Here is an 18,414-nt window from a genome sequence, read left to right as displayed (position 1 = left end):
TTAATGGAGGGGTATTGATTGATTTAACTAATTAAAAATGATAAATTTTAATGAAGTACTTATTTTAATTATAATTTAAGTTAATTATTATGTAACAGTTATTTTTTTTTATAATTATTATCAGGATGTTGGAAGCTGATAATTATTATCAGTTTCCAGCTACCAACCAGCAGTTAGATACTTTCTCTCCATTTAACGCCTATTTTACTTTACTGAGAAAGTATGATTTAAAATAAAATTTCTGATGATTAGATGTAGTTCTTCAAAGTTAATTGACCTAAAAAAATTAAACTTATTAATAAAAGCCACTCTAGGGACCATATTATTGGTAATATGATCATGTCACAAATTTCTAATGAAATACATTCAAAACGAAAGAAAAATCCATTATGAATTTTGATCACGTAATAATAATAGAGCGTTTTTGATTGGCAAATTATGTTTACAAAGTGGTGGAATGAACTGTCAACGAAAATGAAAGAAATCAACTAAATTGGGGATGTTGAAGACTCATAAGTTGTATTTTGAAATATTTCTTTTTAAAAAAAAGGAAGAAAAGGGAGATGATCTTTGATGACGTATCTAGATATTATTAATTTTATACGGAATAAAAGTTCAAGAAATGATTACAGTAGTTATAGCAGGGGATTCGTTCTTTAGATTCAGTAGTTATTTCAAATATATAGATAACGGACCAATTACTAGTCTGAAAAGGCTGCTAGTAAAAAAGTACCAATCTCCAGCTAAAGACTTGTTGTGAAATGCGCTTTCTCACTCATCATAAATGGCATCAACAAATTAAGATTACCAACAGTCTTAAGATACAAATATTATTTTAAACTATCATGCAATGAAAAAAAAAGGCACAAATGAATCGGATATCAAAAAATCAAAATTACAATACACAGATTCAAAAGAAAATGGATCAAATTTATTAAATGTTTGGAAAAAAATTTATTACATCTTTGGAAAAGAATACATGTTACAATTTTTGTCGTTTCAAATATTGATCAATTCAGTATAGAGATTGAATTGCAGTTGCACTTCTTTTTTCAGCTTTGATAATCCAAATTAAATCAAGTTGCATCTGGATATTTCAGCAGGATTTTAATTAAGTTTTTCTGCAAACAAAAGGTTAAAAATATAGCTTAATCATGTAACAACAAACACATTAGATAAGATATAAAAAGGACATTACAAATTTCTGAAACAACACATTTACATAAAATCCCAAATATATATAAAACAATTAATTATGAAAAATTGAATCATGCGTGTGAAGATACATATAAAAGACTAAAACACACATTTTCATTTATGTATGATGAACTCCTGTCTTTTTTCTAAGATTTGTGTTATCTTCTAAAGGTGACATTAGAAGATAACATTAAGCCATTGACATTAGAAGATAACATTTACATTAAGCCATTGTCTATTCATTCTTCAATCATATTCATTATCTATTATTGCCTATTCAGTAAATTAGACTCACGCTGAAAGAGAGAATAATAGAAATTTCTTTCTGTGATGAAAAAAGCATTTGCTGCTGTGCAATTTTTGCTCGTGTATGATCTCCTTGGATTGACAATATCGGTTTAAAGTAAACTGCTTAAAATTGAGTATAGAGTAACTTCTGCTTTATATTTGTAAAGATATTTCTGTGGAGTGTTTCTGTGTGCAGATACAAAGTTAATAACTTCATGACCATTTTTCCCTACCTTCTATCTGATTAGTGACTTAAATGCTGTTCTTTTCCCTTCCAGTAACTTCAACATATGGAAAAGTGACTGTTTCAAGTAACAAAGAAATGGCATAAATGTTATTTTATTTCCTGCCATTTGGATCAATATTGAGGAGGTTCTTCATACATAGCATATGATAAAGAATTTAAAGCTAACCATATTTTAATCCGTTGAAAAAATCATACTTTCTACCTCATATAATTGTTATTCTTTCAAGTGATAGGAGAAATGCCTGTTTTGAAGGTATTACAAGTAAAAATTTACAAACACCGAAGCATTAATTAAATATATTTGTGCAATAGAGATCTAATCACTATTTGATAAATTTTGGATTTACTTCTCTGCACTTGTATTTAGTTTGATTTTTCATATCCTTGAAAAATCAAACTAAATAAAATCCATTGTACAGCAGAATAATTATAATAGATAATTCTTTGGAAAGAGTGCAGTAATGTAACTCAAAAATACGAAAACAAATTTCTCGCAAAGTGGGTATTAAGAATTATCTCACTTGGAATACTTAAAGGTAAGTGAGAAAGCTTCCGGAGAACACATTTAATTTTTTCCTTAACATTAATTCAACACAAACTGAAAGCATATAATGATCTCTAATTTTGCGCCAATTACGAGTCAATAGTAAATTTTTAATTTAAATGGATTTGGAAATTTTACCCTCTACTAAAGTGGGCATCTAATTCATTTTAACTTGATAATACAATAATACGAACTGAAAGAGATGAAAACATATGTGATTTTTATATTCCTTCTGTAAAATAATTCTGTTAATAACAATAAAATGGCTTACTGCAGAGTCCTTGATAATTGGAACGGATTCCAAATCGGTTGCACAAATTTCCACAGCAACTATTCGATGGGCATGCAGAGCATGGATTGCCAATCTTGTATATTGGATAATTTATAATATTTCCACTGAAAATAAAAAAAGGTTTTAAACGATAATAAGGTCAGGGAATTTTAAGTTACGCTGTTGTTGTTTCTTATGGCACTTGCCATGGACAAGCCCGCTGTTACGAAGACAGCGATTTAAGCCGGAGGGTTGGTTGGTTGGTTGGTTAATTGGATTTTTCTGGCGCAAGAGCCATGTTTGGCTATGCTGCGCCAAGCTTATGGTAGATAAACACTATACTGCGCTAGACATATGGTATTAAAAAATATGTCAAGTACAATTCAGACATACAATTTAAAATTACAAATTCTCGTGATAAAATGAAAGACAGATAATGAATAGCATCAGTATTCTTAAAAAGGGAAATTATATCCCAGAAAGGAAAATTTTCCAAAAATGTTAAAAGATTAAAATATTCATGAAAACGTGAAAATGCAAATCTCATAATATTAAAACAGACACATGATGCTAATCGAAACCTATACGCTAAGAGCCACTTCCAGGAACGTCTACCACCCTTAACGCAGAGCCCCAGAAGATGACCCTTTCGCTTGATCCCAAGCGGACTAACCACTCAGGTGGCCAGCTACCGACCTATTGATACACCGGGGACCACAGTGCACCACCCGTCTAATGGGTCGCCACGCACGGCCAACACGTGGGGTTTTAGGCTGTCCATGAGAAGCAGGAAGCAAACAGAGCGGCGACAGCTTCTCATGGAGAGCTCCCTCGCTTGCCGTCGTGGGATGGAAGAAATAAACAAACAGCAGGAGGCGTAGATGAGAATAAACATAAAGGTAGTAGAGATCCCTGGGTACCTCGGGGTTGGGAAGCCCGTACTCACCTAAAGAAGGCGAGTCCCTGAGGGGTTAAGCCGGAGGGAGAGCGTCTCTTGTTTTTATAGTAGTGCCAACTAGGGCCAAGAGGACGACTTTGCTACTCACGCATCACTCATTCGCTTGAACAACCCCTTTTCACAGGAGGGCACATTCACACATCTCACATATAGAACAACGGAAGAACAACCAAGCCCAAACCGGGACGCCCAGATCACGGGGAAGACGCGCTACCCATATGCCAGAAAGCCAGCTTAAGTTGCTAAATATGGTTAAAAGAAAAATTTTAAACTAAATATCATTTTCAATTTAGTTAATTTTGAACTGTGGTTAGATGATGCAAACAAGAACTCAGCCTTATGGAACCTTTCGCCTTATGGAATATTTCACTCTCGACAAGTTTAACATGCACTAAGTCCGTCTTAAAAATTGATCTACAGCCGAATCTGGTCTGGAATCAGCAATCTTGCAGTCCCGAGTCAGGACTCTAACTAGGGCATCGTGGAATCGGATACTTTAATTTTAAAAAAGTTGTCAAAATCTACGTTAATCGGATTCTATGAGGTGATTCGAAAAGCACAAAAACGTCAGTGTAGCTTAAAAAAATGTGCAGATGTTTTTAAGACATTTATGAATGTAATTAGAAGGCTTTGCTGCAGCTCATTTGCCAGTTACATTACTTGAAAATGGATGCCGAAATTGAAAACCCCGCCAAATGTGAAGTTCACGAATGAATGAAATTTTTGTGTGTAAAAAATTAATCTGCCGCTGCAATTCCTCACAAATTGAGTTATGTTTATGGATTCATATGAATAATCTTAAACAATTAATAGGAGCATGCAGAATTTCAGTATAATCATGGTTGAATGATAATGCTCTGTTGTATTCTGCTAGTAGAGATGCCTAATCCACGATTTTTTGAATAACAAATAATTTTGCTATTGTTATTTTTAAATATTTGTTCCAAATATCTGTTATTTCAATCCTATTATTAATTAAAAATTATTAATTCGTATAATATATAAAATTTATTATTTGTAATTCATACTTAATTTACTAATTTAAGTAACGTGTGATTGAATTAATTATCTTTAAGCTTACTTCTTAAATTTGATTTTTTTTAAAACTATTTATTTAATTTCTTTATTGGAGTAAACCATTTTCTGAAAAATTTGAATTAAATATATATGTCAGTTCTTTAAATTGTTTACTTTAGTTCTATATTCTACCAATAGATAGCGCCAGCAGTAAACGGAATATATGCAAAGTCAAGTCAGAAGCAATTAAAAAGGATTTGTATGGAATAGTGCATCATCAAATGCGAATATCGGAAAGTCAAGGTTACTCTCATGAAGTGGAGCGACGACTTCACACTTTCCAGTAAAGTCACCACTCCGATAAATTTCAGTGATATGCAATTCAATGGTACGACAATTCCAATAACCGGTCCGTTCATTTTTTAATCCATTCACAGATTTCTTTTCTGTTTTGTTCGAGAGCTTCTATTGGACAGATCGTATCGATTGTTACTTTCCAGTGAAGTCACCGCTCCGGTAAATTTCAGTGATATCGTATCGATTCTTACTTTCTATCGCGATCCAAAACCTGTAACCGAAATATCACCAGTAAGATCGTATCAAGGATTTGAATCACTCCCCTCTTTGAAAAGTATTGATCACTGGTATTTGTGACTTTTTGATATTCATTGGTTACATAATAACCGCTCGTAAAATATTCGTCATCCCTATCTGCTAGAAGCAACCAATGAATTATATATTAATTTCTTTGGGCTGAGTTTGATGGTATTATAATCAATATCTACGTTTTCGCACTCACTGACTGCACTTTTTTATTTTCTCGTGTAGAGAAAGTGATGTAATCGTCAAAAAATTCGAAAACGAGATTCTTACAAATCTCCACGTTTTAGATCTCCCCGAATTCGGAAAACACATCTTTGGAATTGTCTGTCTGTGACAAAGATAACTCAAAAACACTTTGATGGATGAAATTGGCATGGGGTATTTACAAAAAAATTGTAATTTCCATCATATTTTAAGCAAAATCTGTAAAGAGGAAGTCTTTCTGTCCTGCTGTTCGAATATAATTTAATACGATAACTATAAAACGAAGAGAACAAAATAAATAAAATTCGATACACAGAATCACCATCTATAGTCATCTTTCAACTTTTGAGACAAATCCAGCAAGGGAATGACCGCCTGTTGGTCTGTATTTTCAGAAATATGTAAATGCGATAGCCCAAAGACGCAACGACTTTAATATATCAAATTTGGCATGAAATTTTGCGATTACGATTGTAATTCTATGTTATTTTTTTTCAATCGGTTGGATAAAACATGACTAAAACACAAATTAGAATTTCGGATACTATCAACCGCATGCGGGGGATTCATTGCCAAATACCTCCCCAGTGATCACACGACAGATTCAGTAAAGAGGCTAAATTCACGCCAAAGGTTAATATTTCGTAACTATTATACGCCAATGTCATACAAGGCGTTCTCTGTGATAATATCTTTAATAGAGTGTATGCGAGAAAGTTTTTGGAAGACCATTCTCGTTGGTTCAGATATATAAAATAATGGCTTTCGTTGCACCTTTTTGATGATGACACTAAACCTCAGGACGATGACAGAGGTTTAACAAGACAGGTTAATAAGTTGACAAGAACTGCTTCATCAAGAGGGCTACAGACAACACATTCCTTAATATTGGAAATAAATCGATTAGATTGATTAAAATAGAGCTTTATAATGGGCATTACTTTGGGCCACAAAACGTTGTGGTGGATTGTTAGGAGTGAGGATAGAACCAGGGACCTTGTGGTTCGCAGCCCAGTAACATGACCACAATACAAAAGCAATTGCCCTTGTAGCGTTGCGGTTAACTGGCTTATATAAGCTTTCACCACAAACTCTCCCTCCAGTGAGTCGAACGATAGGGCTGTTGAGTGGTGATGTATTGGCTGTTGAGTCTAATGTGCCTGTACCCATTTGAGTAGCGCCAAGCGTTATGGTGAGCGTGTGTGGTTGCTGATACTGTTGCGCCAAGTGAGTCTGTCGCTTTGGGTTGCTGCATCAAGTGAGTCTGACGAGTTTGGGTTGCTGTGGGTAGATGGAGCCTCAACAACTGTACGAAGGTTGAAGGTTCATCGTCCGAGGTCACCAATGTGGCGAATTGTTATGAGCAAGGATAGAACCTGGGACCTCGTGGTTCGCAGCCCAGTAACATGACCACAATACAAAAGCAATTACCCGTGAAGCGTAGCGGTTAACTGGCTTATATAAGCTTTCACCACCATTCGCTTTTTCTCAAGGATGTTTTACAACATGGATTTTTTTTAAAGAAAAAATTCCAAACCTTGTAAAATATAAAGACATCTGCTTTGATTTGAATGGTAACTATGCCAAAAATAATCCTCTGTTTTTGTTTTCAAAAGTATGCAACGAGAATTAAGCACCTATGAATGTAACATCAATGGCTGATGGTGAAATGGAACTTATTTTCGGAATTACCCTTATATCTGTTGTCACTTATGCACTTGTCATAGACAAGTACGCTGACTAAGTCAACGATTTAAGCCCAGTTTTGTGCAGTAACTTCTGAGGGTATAGGATTCTGAGCACCCGAAGGTAATATTATGACTTCTGGCTCATATGAAAGTGACACTTACACAATCACATGCACAACCCCTTTTTACAGGAGAACTTTTTCATACACCTCACATATAGAAAACAGAGCGAAGAATAACCATGCCCGAACGGGGACTCGAACCCGGGACGCCCATAACACGTGGAAGATGCGCTATTCCTGGGCCAGGAAACCAACACCCTGATATATTCGGACAGATAATCATTCATTGGAAAAGAATAAACATAGTGATTTGCTTTATTTCTTATATTTCAAAGTTCAACAATGCACAATATGTGACGGACTAATAAATAGAACTTACGCTGGGCCGTAATTGCAAGAAATCATTGTCTTGTACCAGCTGCCATCTCTGAAAACAACTTTTCCGCAGCCCAATCTCCAGCTGTCAGCCCAAACAATCTGCAAAAAGAAATCATACCGGTGCCATTTAGCTTAAAAGCTTTAAATAATTAGAACAAATCATTCCTAGAAAATCTTTAACATTGAGTTTTGTCTTACCTGGCTGAAATGACCATAGTCTCCTCTGAATCTGAAAGAGGAAATGTATTCTTTCCTGAACTTTGATACTTCACTGTAAAAGGACTTCACCATTCCCTCCCAGTCACCACTGCCTGATGGCATATTGGATGAAAAAGACATGAACAGATTCTGACCAACCCCGAATCGATCTAGAGAACAATTATAATTGTAAGATAGGGATGATATTTATTAAATAACTTTTTATAAAGTAAATTACAAGAGATTTTCGATACATCAGAGGTAATCAAGCTTTTGAGCATTGGGACTCACTTTTTGAAAACCGAATCTATAGTGAACCGCTTCATCCTCGGCCCAAAGTTATTTTTCCTCGTAATAAATAATGCACATTTTTTTCCTAAAGAGGTTTAGTGGGTCAAAAAGGGAGATTTTCTTAGTAATAAAAATATTTATTATTAAATTCTAGCTGCTTTTGCCGACCAATTGGTTTGACTGGATTAACAGTTGCTGAAAATTTCAATTAAAATTTTTGTGTAACTGTTTCTTAATGGCTCCTTCAGCAACATATTTTTAAACTTCAAAATTTGAAAGATATACTACTCGCACTATTTTAAAAGTCTTACACTGTTCTGCTTATTGTTCACTACATCTACTTAATTTTCTGTCTATATCTTTGTGCATCAAATAATATCATAGGAAAATGCAGCAATATTTAAAAAAAAATTTTTTTTTTAATTATTCGCCACTGCTTGAAAATTTAGAAAATTTAATAAAAATAAGCTGAATTTTCATATCTTGACCATCAACAATAGAAAAAAATTGAGGATGATATATTAGTAACAGCAATAAAGCGTTTCGAATTTCATTTTAACAATAAAATGTATTATTGTAAACTACACTTGAAATATTTTTATTAAAAATGTATTAAAATAAAGCAAATATATGACACAACATGATATCCTTGAAAAGATACTTTTTTGTTATTTTTTTTATGATGCAAAAATCACTTTTGTTATGTAAACTCTCAGAGGTTAACTTGGAAAAGCGTAAAAACTTCGCCTAATTTTTACTTGATAGAATTTTTTTAAAAAAAATCGCTCTCATGTGCACATTATCCCTCCACCTCTAAAATGTATAAGAACCAAGTTTGGTAGCTATAAATCAAATATTCTAACCTAAAAAGTGCCACCACATACAAGAAAATAAACCTTTTATTATTATTAGCAGAGATAATAAATACACCAATGGCAATGAACTACTTCGAAATTAATGGAACCCGAACTGAATTGAATGTTCATAGTGCATAGAAGTTTCTACCTTAGTGGGCGAGTCTGAGTTGACACGAGTCGCTTGTTTCCGTATTCGGTATTTTTTTTTAAATTTTTTCTTTCTTATCGGATTGGAATCTTGTGGCTCGGCGAAAATTTTAAAAACATATTACATTTTTCTAATTTGTGGAAAGATGTACGTATATTAAAGATCATGTCGCGATCCACCAAAAAATATAATTCATTAACTTTTAGTGATTCTTGAACTAATGTTTGGGAGCTCCAGTGATAGACAGATCACCAAACAGTCCAACTCGAAGTCATTAATAAAAAAGGAATGTCTCCTCATTTTAAAAGTAACAAATGATGGCTACATTTTCCCATAACTAAGCACGTAGACGAAAAGATATCTTTTAGATATTCTCACTACTTCCGAAAAGTTCCAAAACTTTCTAAAAATTTTCCGAATGTAAATGAAACGAAACATCATCGATCGACAATTGAGAACAAGGCCTCAAACAGTTCAAATAAATACAGCGATTATTCTTAGCTAATAATTAAAGATTATTGACTTACAAGTTGATTAATAATGATTATTTATCAAAAGAAAACCCATGATTTAAAATAATAAAAACTTAAATAAAAATAAGCAAAGCCTATTTTAATTGACATAAAAATTTATCGATTAAATTTTTAATCAATGGTATAAGTAAGTTATGATAATCATTGCAAATTTTCTAATTTCATGGAATTAAAATGAACTTAGAAACATTTAATGACGGAAGTGCTGAAAAGGAGAGTTTCACACAAATATGGCAAAGCTTCTAGGATTAATACTCTGCCAATTTTATTATTTAGAATTGAATATTCACCTTTTATTGATAACCAATGCTCAATAAATTCCAGGTTATTAAATTTCATTTTATTGATTTTCCACACGAAAACACGCTCATATTATCTTTTTCTGTAAGAACAAATGTTGATGAAGGACTGTCATTAAATGGACCATAACAAAGTTATCCATATTTTCATTTTCAATATATCTCTATATAGCAACCTATGCAACTGAATTAAAATCGTGTGCAAAATTAAAAAAATATATATATATATATTCTTTTCGGTGCTCTGTTAAGTGGTCGGAACTTTTCAAGGCGCCTCAGAACAAGCTATTTGATTAAAACACGAGACTTAAATATAAGTTTCTATTAATAATGGATTAACGACCGAGGCTGTCTTATTTTACAAACAACGATTAATCAAAAGATTTCTCATAAGAATTCATGAGATTAATTTTCTTTCAAAATAAATAATGTTCAAAGAATTTTCTTTTTTGCCGATAATCTTCAGAAATATTGGATAAATTTTAAGGAAACTAAATTGATAATAAGCAAAAATAAAAAAGGAAAACTATACAACGCTTACAGTTGATCCTCATGATCCTATGTATATACACGTAAAAATCATCAACAAAAGAAAGGTTAAACAGAACGTCATAAGATTGGAAAAAAGTAGTGCAGGTATGGGCCCATCTTCCAGCTGTACAACTTCTGCAACGAGAAGTTATGTTCGAAATTAAGCAATTTATGACATCCTGTTAGAATCACTCCCCTCCCCTAAATGAGCTGTTTTCATGTTCTAGTTGAAATTATATTCTCATAAATTGGTTCTTGGAAAGAGCAGGCGAACTGTATTTATCTTCTCAGACGTTAAGGAGTTAAGAACCAAATTCCTACGTGAATAATCATTGCTGCCTTTACAAATGAAAGCAAAACCAATTACACTTCAGGAAATGTGGTTACGCTACCATAATTGCTCTATGGATTTCTTTTTGTATGATATCAACCTACATGCATAGCTAATTTAATTTAAGTTTGACAAGTAGATCTGAAGTTAACCAATCCAAAGGGACAATTCACTTAATTTCGAATATTAGTGTTCTAGGGATATACTATGAATATATTCCTATGAATATATAAAAATGTAAACCACCTTACCAACTCTCCTGCAATCATTGCAGTCATGTTCGAATTCACAGGTCTCGGCATGCTTCTGAGCTATATTAGCCAACTCATCGTCCCAGACCTATAAAACAAAATGACAATCAGAATGAATAAAAAGCACTTCATGTAAAATGTATTTTCTTCAGATTTTGTAAATTAAATGTGAAGCTTTGTTACAGGAATCTTTATAATCTTATTGTGAGTATTAATCGATTACTGGAAATGGTGATTTCAAAGTAGTATAATATTTTTATACTTGAAATTACTCTGTTGTATTAATATGATGAATATGAAAAATATTTTGCTAATAATAAAAAGCATATTATTCTGAAATTCCCTTATAAACAATAATAGCACATTTGGCTAAAGAAAAATATATAGACGTTAATTGGAATGTTGCCCTTGATTTGGCTCGTCGTCATTTCTGAATAATTACCCCCTTAGCTAAGTAAAATTAAGATTTCTTTTATGCATTTTACATATTTCACCTAGTTTAAAATATTATTTTTATAAAATGTACTTTATGGGTTTTAATTAACCTGCAACTTTAAAATGGAATAATCTTTTCAGGGTCTCATTAGATGCTGCTACAAGTAAGTGAGATGAAAGGGGATATACAAAGAAATTTTTAATACCTTTTCAAATATCTTCAAATCAGTCATATTCAACCAATGATCGTATTTTTACTTCAGAAATTTACATTTACGTGGCGTAAATGATATGCTATTTCTATTCATAATAAATTTGAAATGCAAATTCTAGCCTATGAGTGCCTAAATTGTTAATCTTGAACAATGCATCAGTTATCTTATTCACCAGATATTAATTCTTTTTTAAGTTTTTGTAAAAGATTGAATTTAGAAAAATAGGCCGAAAAATTTTATTTATTTCAAAAAATATCCTGTCTGGTTTATTTTCAAGTGTAAAAAAGAAGCATTTGAATCTGTAAGTAACAATTTTTTTTTATTATGTTGCGTTATTGTCTAACCTCATTTTGTAAATATAATTTATTAAATTCCATTTTACGTGTTTTGTACAAACAAATAAAATGTGCAGTTACATATGCAATGATTCAAAAATTAATAAACCATTGAACTGTTTTACAACAAAGCGTATGCAAAATATATATAATATTTGTACATATTGTTACGGAAGTTCCGTCGGGGTTCTTTTCCGACTTATTCGTCGATTAAATAAACAGTCTTTAGTAACAAACGACGACGTTTATTAAACACGAAGACACTAATACAAAGTCGACAAATATACAACCGAGACGAACACAGGCAACACACAGTAGCACGCTACAACAAACAGTAGCCTACAAGTAGTAATCGCTAGTAATAACAACCACAGCAGGCAAAACGGCCAGACAGAATTCAGCAGAAAGAGGGAATCTACGTAGCTTCACTCTACGGTCTCCCCAAACGTCTGCAAATTCTCCAATGTCTCCTCGCTAAAGTTATATCCAACTGCCGATTTACTACTACACGACTGGCTACTCCACACACGACTCGATGCTTGCTGCTTCCACAAAAAACACCAGGACTCGGCACATAGCTCAGTTCAGCAATCGCTTGAGCTCCACACAACGCTTGCTCTTTGCTGGATTGACCCAAACTATTCGCCGTAGACTCTTTCCACGATTCAATACACGACTCTTTTCACGACTTCGACTGACTGCAGCTTGAGACTGCTGGCCTTTTATAGTTCCCGGGAGGCGGTCAGAGAAGGTTCTGGTCCAGTCAGGCATATCTCGGTTCCTATTGGCTCAACTTCTAAAATTCTGGAAGTTTCCAATAATATCTATCTTGTCGCCAAAATAGCCAAGCTCTGAGATCTGACGTGGCATCCAATCAACATTCAACAGAACTGATCGTAAAACGGTCTTTCCAATGATTGAAATAACCGTACTGGGAAGCAATATTACAGGTTTGTAACAATATGTATATGCATATATTTTTATAATAAGGCATATACAAAATATGTATACTGATTCTTTATCCCCCGCCCCCTCTGCACTGAATATACGTGGATAAGAAGCTGCCATATGGTAGTAGTTGTCGTAGTACCCATCGTCGAAGATGAGACATACCATCTTTGGAGATTTGGACAATAGTAGTACAGTACCCATCACACTAGTCATATTTACTGAAGATCGGCCAATTTGTGCACAGGCGGGATGATTTTTTATGAATTAGGATAACCCTTCAAAGACAATACTTTATAGGCACTCACCATTTCTAACATGTTGGAGGCAGTTGGTAGGCCACCTGCGGCGCTTTCTCTTCCCATAGCCACTTTCTCCCTATACTGGTTGTGCAGTTTGACCACCAACTTTTTGTCATCATCTGACACTCGGTTGTCCACGATGTTGCATCTCGGATTTCTCGATTTACAGCCGGTGTGATTTGGAGAGAATTTCTTGTAATAGCAGGCATTGGATGCAACCACTGCGGCGAAGAGTAGAGCCACTATCGTTATCAGGTGATGACCCATCTTTAAAAAATTGTTAAAAATCAGTTTTCTAATAAATAGAATTTATTTTATGAGTTTGATTCCTTCAGGAAAAACCTTGCTAAAGTGAACTCTTCATAAAACAAAATAGTCTTAAGATGGAACTTGGCTCAGCAATTTTCTACTTGGAAATAAAGAAAGAAGACGGAGAAGCAATATTAATTAATAATAAACAAGAAGCAATTTAATTCAGTGATTTTTGTTATAAATTTTTAATAAAACAATTTAAACTAATTTGTATATACATATATAACAAAACTTGGTTATTTGGAATGTTTTTAATTCGAATTTATCGGTAATTCAAATATTCTTTCCTTTTGTCATTTCGAATTTCTTCTTGACTTCGAGAATTGTTTCAGTTACCGAAGTAAAAAGTAAAAATAATTTTTAAAAATATAAATATTGGTTTTGAAATTTTATTATGTTAATATTATAAGGTTTGTTAAATAACACTTTTGATCCGGACTAACAACTAAAGTATATTCCATTAAAGTGCACAACAAATGTGAGTAGTATATATATGCGTGTTCTGGCACACCTTAAGAGCCATCAATAATTTAAAATAACATCAAAATTTAGAGCAAAAATAGTGTAAAAAGGCCATAATTAGCACACCTTAAAAATCCATCAATAATTTTAAAATAACATCAAAATTTAGAGCAAAAATAGTGTAAAAAGGCCATAATTAGCACACCAAATAACATCAATAATTTAAAGTATCAAGTCAAAATTTAGAGCAAAAATAGTGCAAAAAGGTCATAATAAAATAACATCAATAATTTAAAATATCGCCAAAACTTGGAAAAAGTTAACAAATTAACCGAAAGGCTATCGTCTTAAAATCAATATAAATTCATGCGTTGTTCACATTATTATACACATAAAAAGAAATAAAAATATAAGAATAAAAATATAAAAATAAAAGGTTTCACTATTCAATTTTCTTGATATAGCAATCATCATATTTACCATCAACCTTACCTCTATAACCAAAAATATATGAGCCTTCATTAATTATATCAATTGCTTCATCAGATATATTAGATTTATGTTTAGGGAGAAAATATTCTTTTTCTTGCCCTTCAACTTGTAATTTTGCAATAACTATATATCCATATTTAGCAGATTGAATTTTTTTCAAAGATAATAGAGTGTATTCACCATTCTTTAAATCTTTTAATCTATATGTTACAAGTGGCTTAAGTCTATTGAAAGCTTCCATTTATTTAGAAAAAAATTTTACAAGTTGAATGACTTCCATCTTATGAATCGATTATTTCTTCAATTGAGTTGATTAATTGTATGTTTGAATCGATATTTTCCAATGCATTAGATATTTTATTTGTATATGAATTAATTATTTCTTTGACATATTTCGTTATTAATTCATGCAAGTCAGATCTTAAATATTTTGAATTTAGTTTCATAAGTTCTTGTGTAAGTTGTTCTAGATCCTCCATTTATTTCCTTTAAGAATCTATCGTCTTATAATGACCCAATGCTAAAGTGTGAATTCCATCTTCTAAAATATATCTTTTATCATCTTTTGCTGATAAAGCTATTTTATTTATTTGAATTGAATACAGCTCATGTTTCATACTTCGAATTAAATTCTGTGTTCTATATTGATGAATTTTATCAAATAAACATTTTTTATAATCATCAAATGATATTCTATTTTTAACTACAGATTTTTTAACTCCTTTCGATTTTTTAATTTCACATTTTTCTAGTCTGATTGCATACATTTTACTTCTTAAACCTACAAATTCTTCCATAATAACACCACTATTTTCATCTTTCATTTTACCCAATATTTTTTTATTACATCTCGGCATATTATATAGATTATTTTCTTGATAATCAGAAGTATCAAAATAATCAATCATAGATTTCATATCTTCATAAAAATCATCTGTTTTAATATCATATATGAAACTATCTGTATCCATATATAATAATTTAATATTATTCTTATATCTTGGCTTCATTACATTATAATGGAAATCATACATTAAATATTTAGACAAATCTAATATACTCATTCCAACATAGATTGGTTTATTAAAAAGTATTTTTGTCTTTTTCATATGAACAGCAACCAAATTTTCATCAAAAATAGTTCGACTTTTAAAATGAGGTTTGGCAATTAATTTTTTAACTTGATCATAATTACAACATAATCTTATATCTATTCGTTTTCTTATGTTTTCCATGGTTTTTCCAAATACTGAGTTATTCATCAATTTATAAAAATCTTTCTCAAAATCATTAGTTGCTCGTTTTCTCATTTCAGTGTTTAAATCTATATATTTTTTCAACCAATTCGATTGTTTGAATTTCAATATTCTATGTACTTTTATAATTTTTAAACCCATTTTCAAATACTGTTTTAAACTTCTATAATGAACTACATATTTCTCTTTATCGTATAAAGTTGTTAATAACTTACCTTGTTTAGAATTTTCAGGAATTCTATTTTCAGGACATAATGGTAAATCTGTATGATAATCATGTAATTCTTTTGGATATTCTAAATCAACTTCCAATATATATCCTTTTTCTGAATCATCAGGACATTTAAGAATATTTTGTATTGCATTTTGTATTGCATTTGTATTTATCCATTTAAATCCTCCATAAGGTAAATATTGACTCATTGCCCATCCATATAAGTTATTAGCATCTAAATACATTAAAAAATTGGATTCTTTGCTTTCATCATAATTTTTCATATATTTATTATTTGCTTTCCCATATCTATTACAACATTGCGAAACTCCACCTCTTAATCCTTTTTCTAACATAAGAATCATATCATAATCATCTAATAAATCTAATTTAATTTTTGTCATTTTTAACATTGCATCCCAAGATAAACCAGGAGCAGTAAAATACCAATCTGGATCTAATTTATAAGTTTTTAAACAAACATCTCTAAAATTTTCAAATACATCTGTTAAAATTAATACATCTGTTTTAACATATAAATCTGTATATTCACCCAAATTTTTTATATTAAATGCTTTCCAAACACGTTGAGCATGTTGATATTCTTCATCAGTTATATGACATTCATTCAATTTATTATAAAATTTATCTTTTGGAGGTAATTTTGTTTCTTCATATTTATCTTTAGAATCCATATAATCATACGGATATACACCTTTTCTTGTTATGAGATCTAATTTGTCATCAGGAAAATGTAATGATGTCTCTCTAAATTTCGATTTTAAATAATTAATATATTTCATTTCTCTTATTTTTGACGGATATTTACTCAACTCATTTTCAGGCATCTTTCTCAAGTTTTTTGATAATTCATCTAAACTGGATGACATAAATTTAAATGAATCAATAAATCTCAATTTCATTCCTCCTATTTTTTTGCTGAAAGATATATATTTTTCTTCAGTATTAGGTATAGCATCTATTTTTGATTTATCAAATCCGAGCTCTTTTATAAATAAATGAGAATCATAACCTGTTAAATTATGGATTTTTACTGGAATAAATTTTGGAATTTTATAATTTAAATTACAAATATTATGAGCTGGACCTCTATATTTTCCGGTTAAATGACAGTGATCAATTACTTTTTTTTCCCCATCAACAGGAGAATCCTTTAAGATTTCATTTTCACATATATGACAAATATTAGTTCTTTTGTAATGATTTTTATCGAAATCTATCATTGATTTAAGACTTTCATATTTTTCAGTTTTCTCTTTTATAAAAATTTCAATTTCGAGAGTATCCTCTTTTAACATAGATATAAACTTTTTTATTGCATCAGGTCCTCTATAATGAATAGGAGGTTTAAAATATTCATTTTCATATTTGATATAATAGCAAAAATTATCAGATTCATGTTTCTGATATTTCATAGTATACGATTTAGTTTGATCTGGTTCACTTGTATCCATTTTATGTAAAAGACACTCAAAATCTGCGTATATAGTAAATGGATTTCTCATTTTATGATTATATTTTTTAAATCGAATAACTTTACCTTTTTCTGGCATATTAATTGTGACAGCTTCTTTCTTTTTACAGTATTCTTCATGCATTTTTAATTTTTCCTCAGAATAAAAATGATTTAAACATCTATCACATAAAAATATTCGATGATTATCAGTAATTTGGGATCCGACCAATTTATTTATATCTTTAATCCAACAATAATGATCATTTTGTTCATCCTTCATATAAAACAAGTTTACATGATTTTGTAATTTATTGTTAGTTATTCTAAGTGGATAAATCGAACTGTCATAACTATAAACATTTACAGATATATTATTCAGTTTTTCAAAATTTTTAATATTATTTAATGAAACAGGGAAATTAATTCCTTTAAAATTCAATTCATCTTTAAACTGTTCATATTTTGACACTCTTTGAGGATTCTTTTTTACAGGATGAATCGCTGATAATATAGACCACATAAAACATTTATTATCTGTATTTTTAACATTTATTATAGCTTTTTTAGATTTAATTTCATCAGGTAAATCAATATAACTTGATCCACTCAAAGGTTGATATTTATTTATTCTCAATTCCAAAAATCTAATTTCTTCAAGACTCCAACCAGAGCCTTTTGCTATAAATTCATCAGATTCATTAATTAATTTGTCAATAGCATTATCATAAAAAGTATGTAAATCATTAGAATTTAATATAATTTGATTCTCAGTTTTGAATGAAAATTCCTGAATTTCATCATCTAACCTATACAAACAAAACAATTTTAAATTGACTTTTATTCCATTAAATTCATTCAAAATTTGTCTTATTTTATCAATTACAATTTTTCTTTTCTCTTGTAAAAACTCTAAGGGGATTATAATATTATTATAATTATTAATTCTATAAGATCTTAATCTAGATTCAAAAGCAGTGTCATATTCTATAATTTCTCCATCTTTTATTTTTGATAATGCTTTTAGATGTTTTCGACTTGATATGTGATTACTTAAATGTGCTATGTTATAA

At 31.0% G+C, this 18,414-nt stretch overlaps 1 protein-coding gene across 1 annotated transcript in view; it reads right to left on the bottom strand.

The window, feature by feature from the left end:
* Positions 1-909: 909 nt before the first annotated feature.
* The window catches only part of LOC129967653 (CRISP/Allergen/PR-1-like), a 43,592-nt gene continuing 26,087 nt past the window's right edge, over positions 910-18,414 (bottom strand). The window contains exons 2-7 of the mRNA XM_056081904.1: positions 13,138-13,398; positions 10,897-10,984; positions 7,656-7,825; positions 7,459-7,556; positions 2,548-2,672; positions 910-1,121 (exon numbers count right to left, since the gene is read on the bottom strand). Of these exons, the coding sequence (XP_055937879.1) occupies positions 1,108-1,121; positions 2,548-2,672; positions 7,459-7,556; positions 7,656-7,825; positions 10,897-10,984; positions 13,138-13,398 (756 nt within the window). The 3' untranslated portion in view covers positions 910-1,107. The remainder of the gene's footprint in view (positions 1,122-2,547; positions 2,673-7,458; positions 7,557-7,655; positions 7,826-10,896; positions 10,985-13,137; positions 13,399-18,414) is intronic.

The sequence above is a fragment of the Argiope bruennichi genome, chromosome 1 (assembly GCF_947563725.1).
Source record: "Argiope bruennichi chromosome 1, qqArgBrue1.1, whole genome shotgun sequence".
Taxonomy (NCBI): domain Eukaryota; kingdom Metazoa; phylum Arthropoda; class Arachnida; order Araneae; family Araneidae; genus Argiope; species Argiope bruennichi.
The sequence above is the reverse complement of the archived record's forward strand: the minus strand, read 5'-3'. Positions and strand labels throughout refer to the sequence as shown.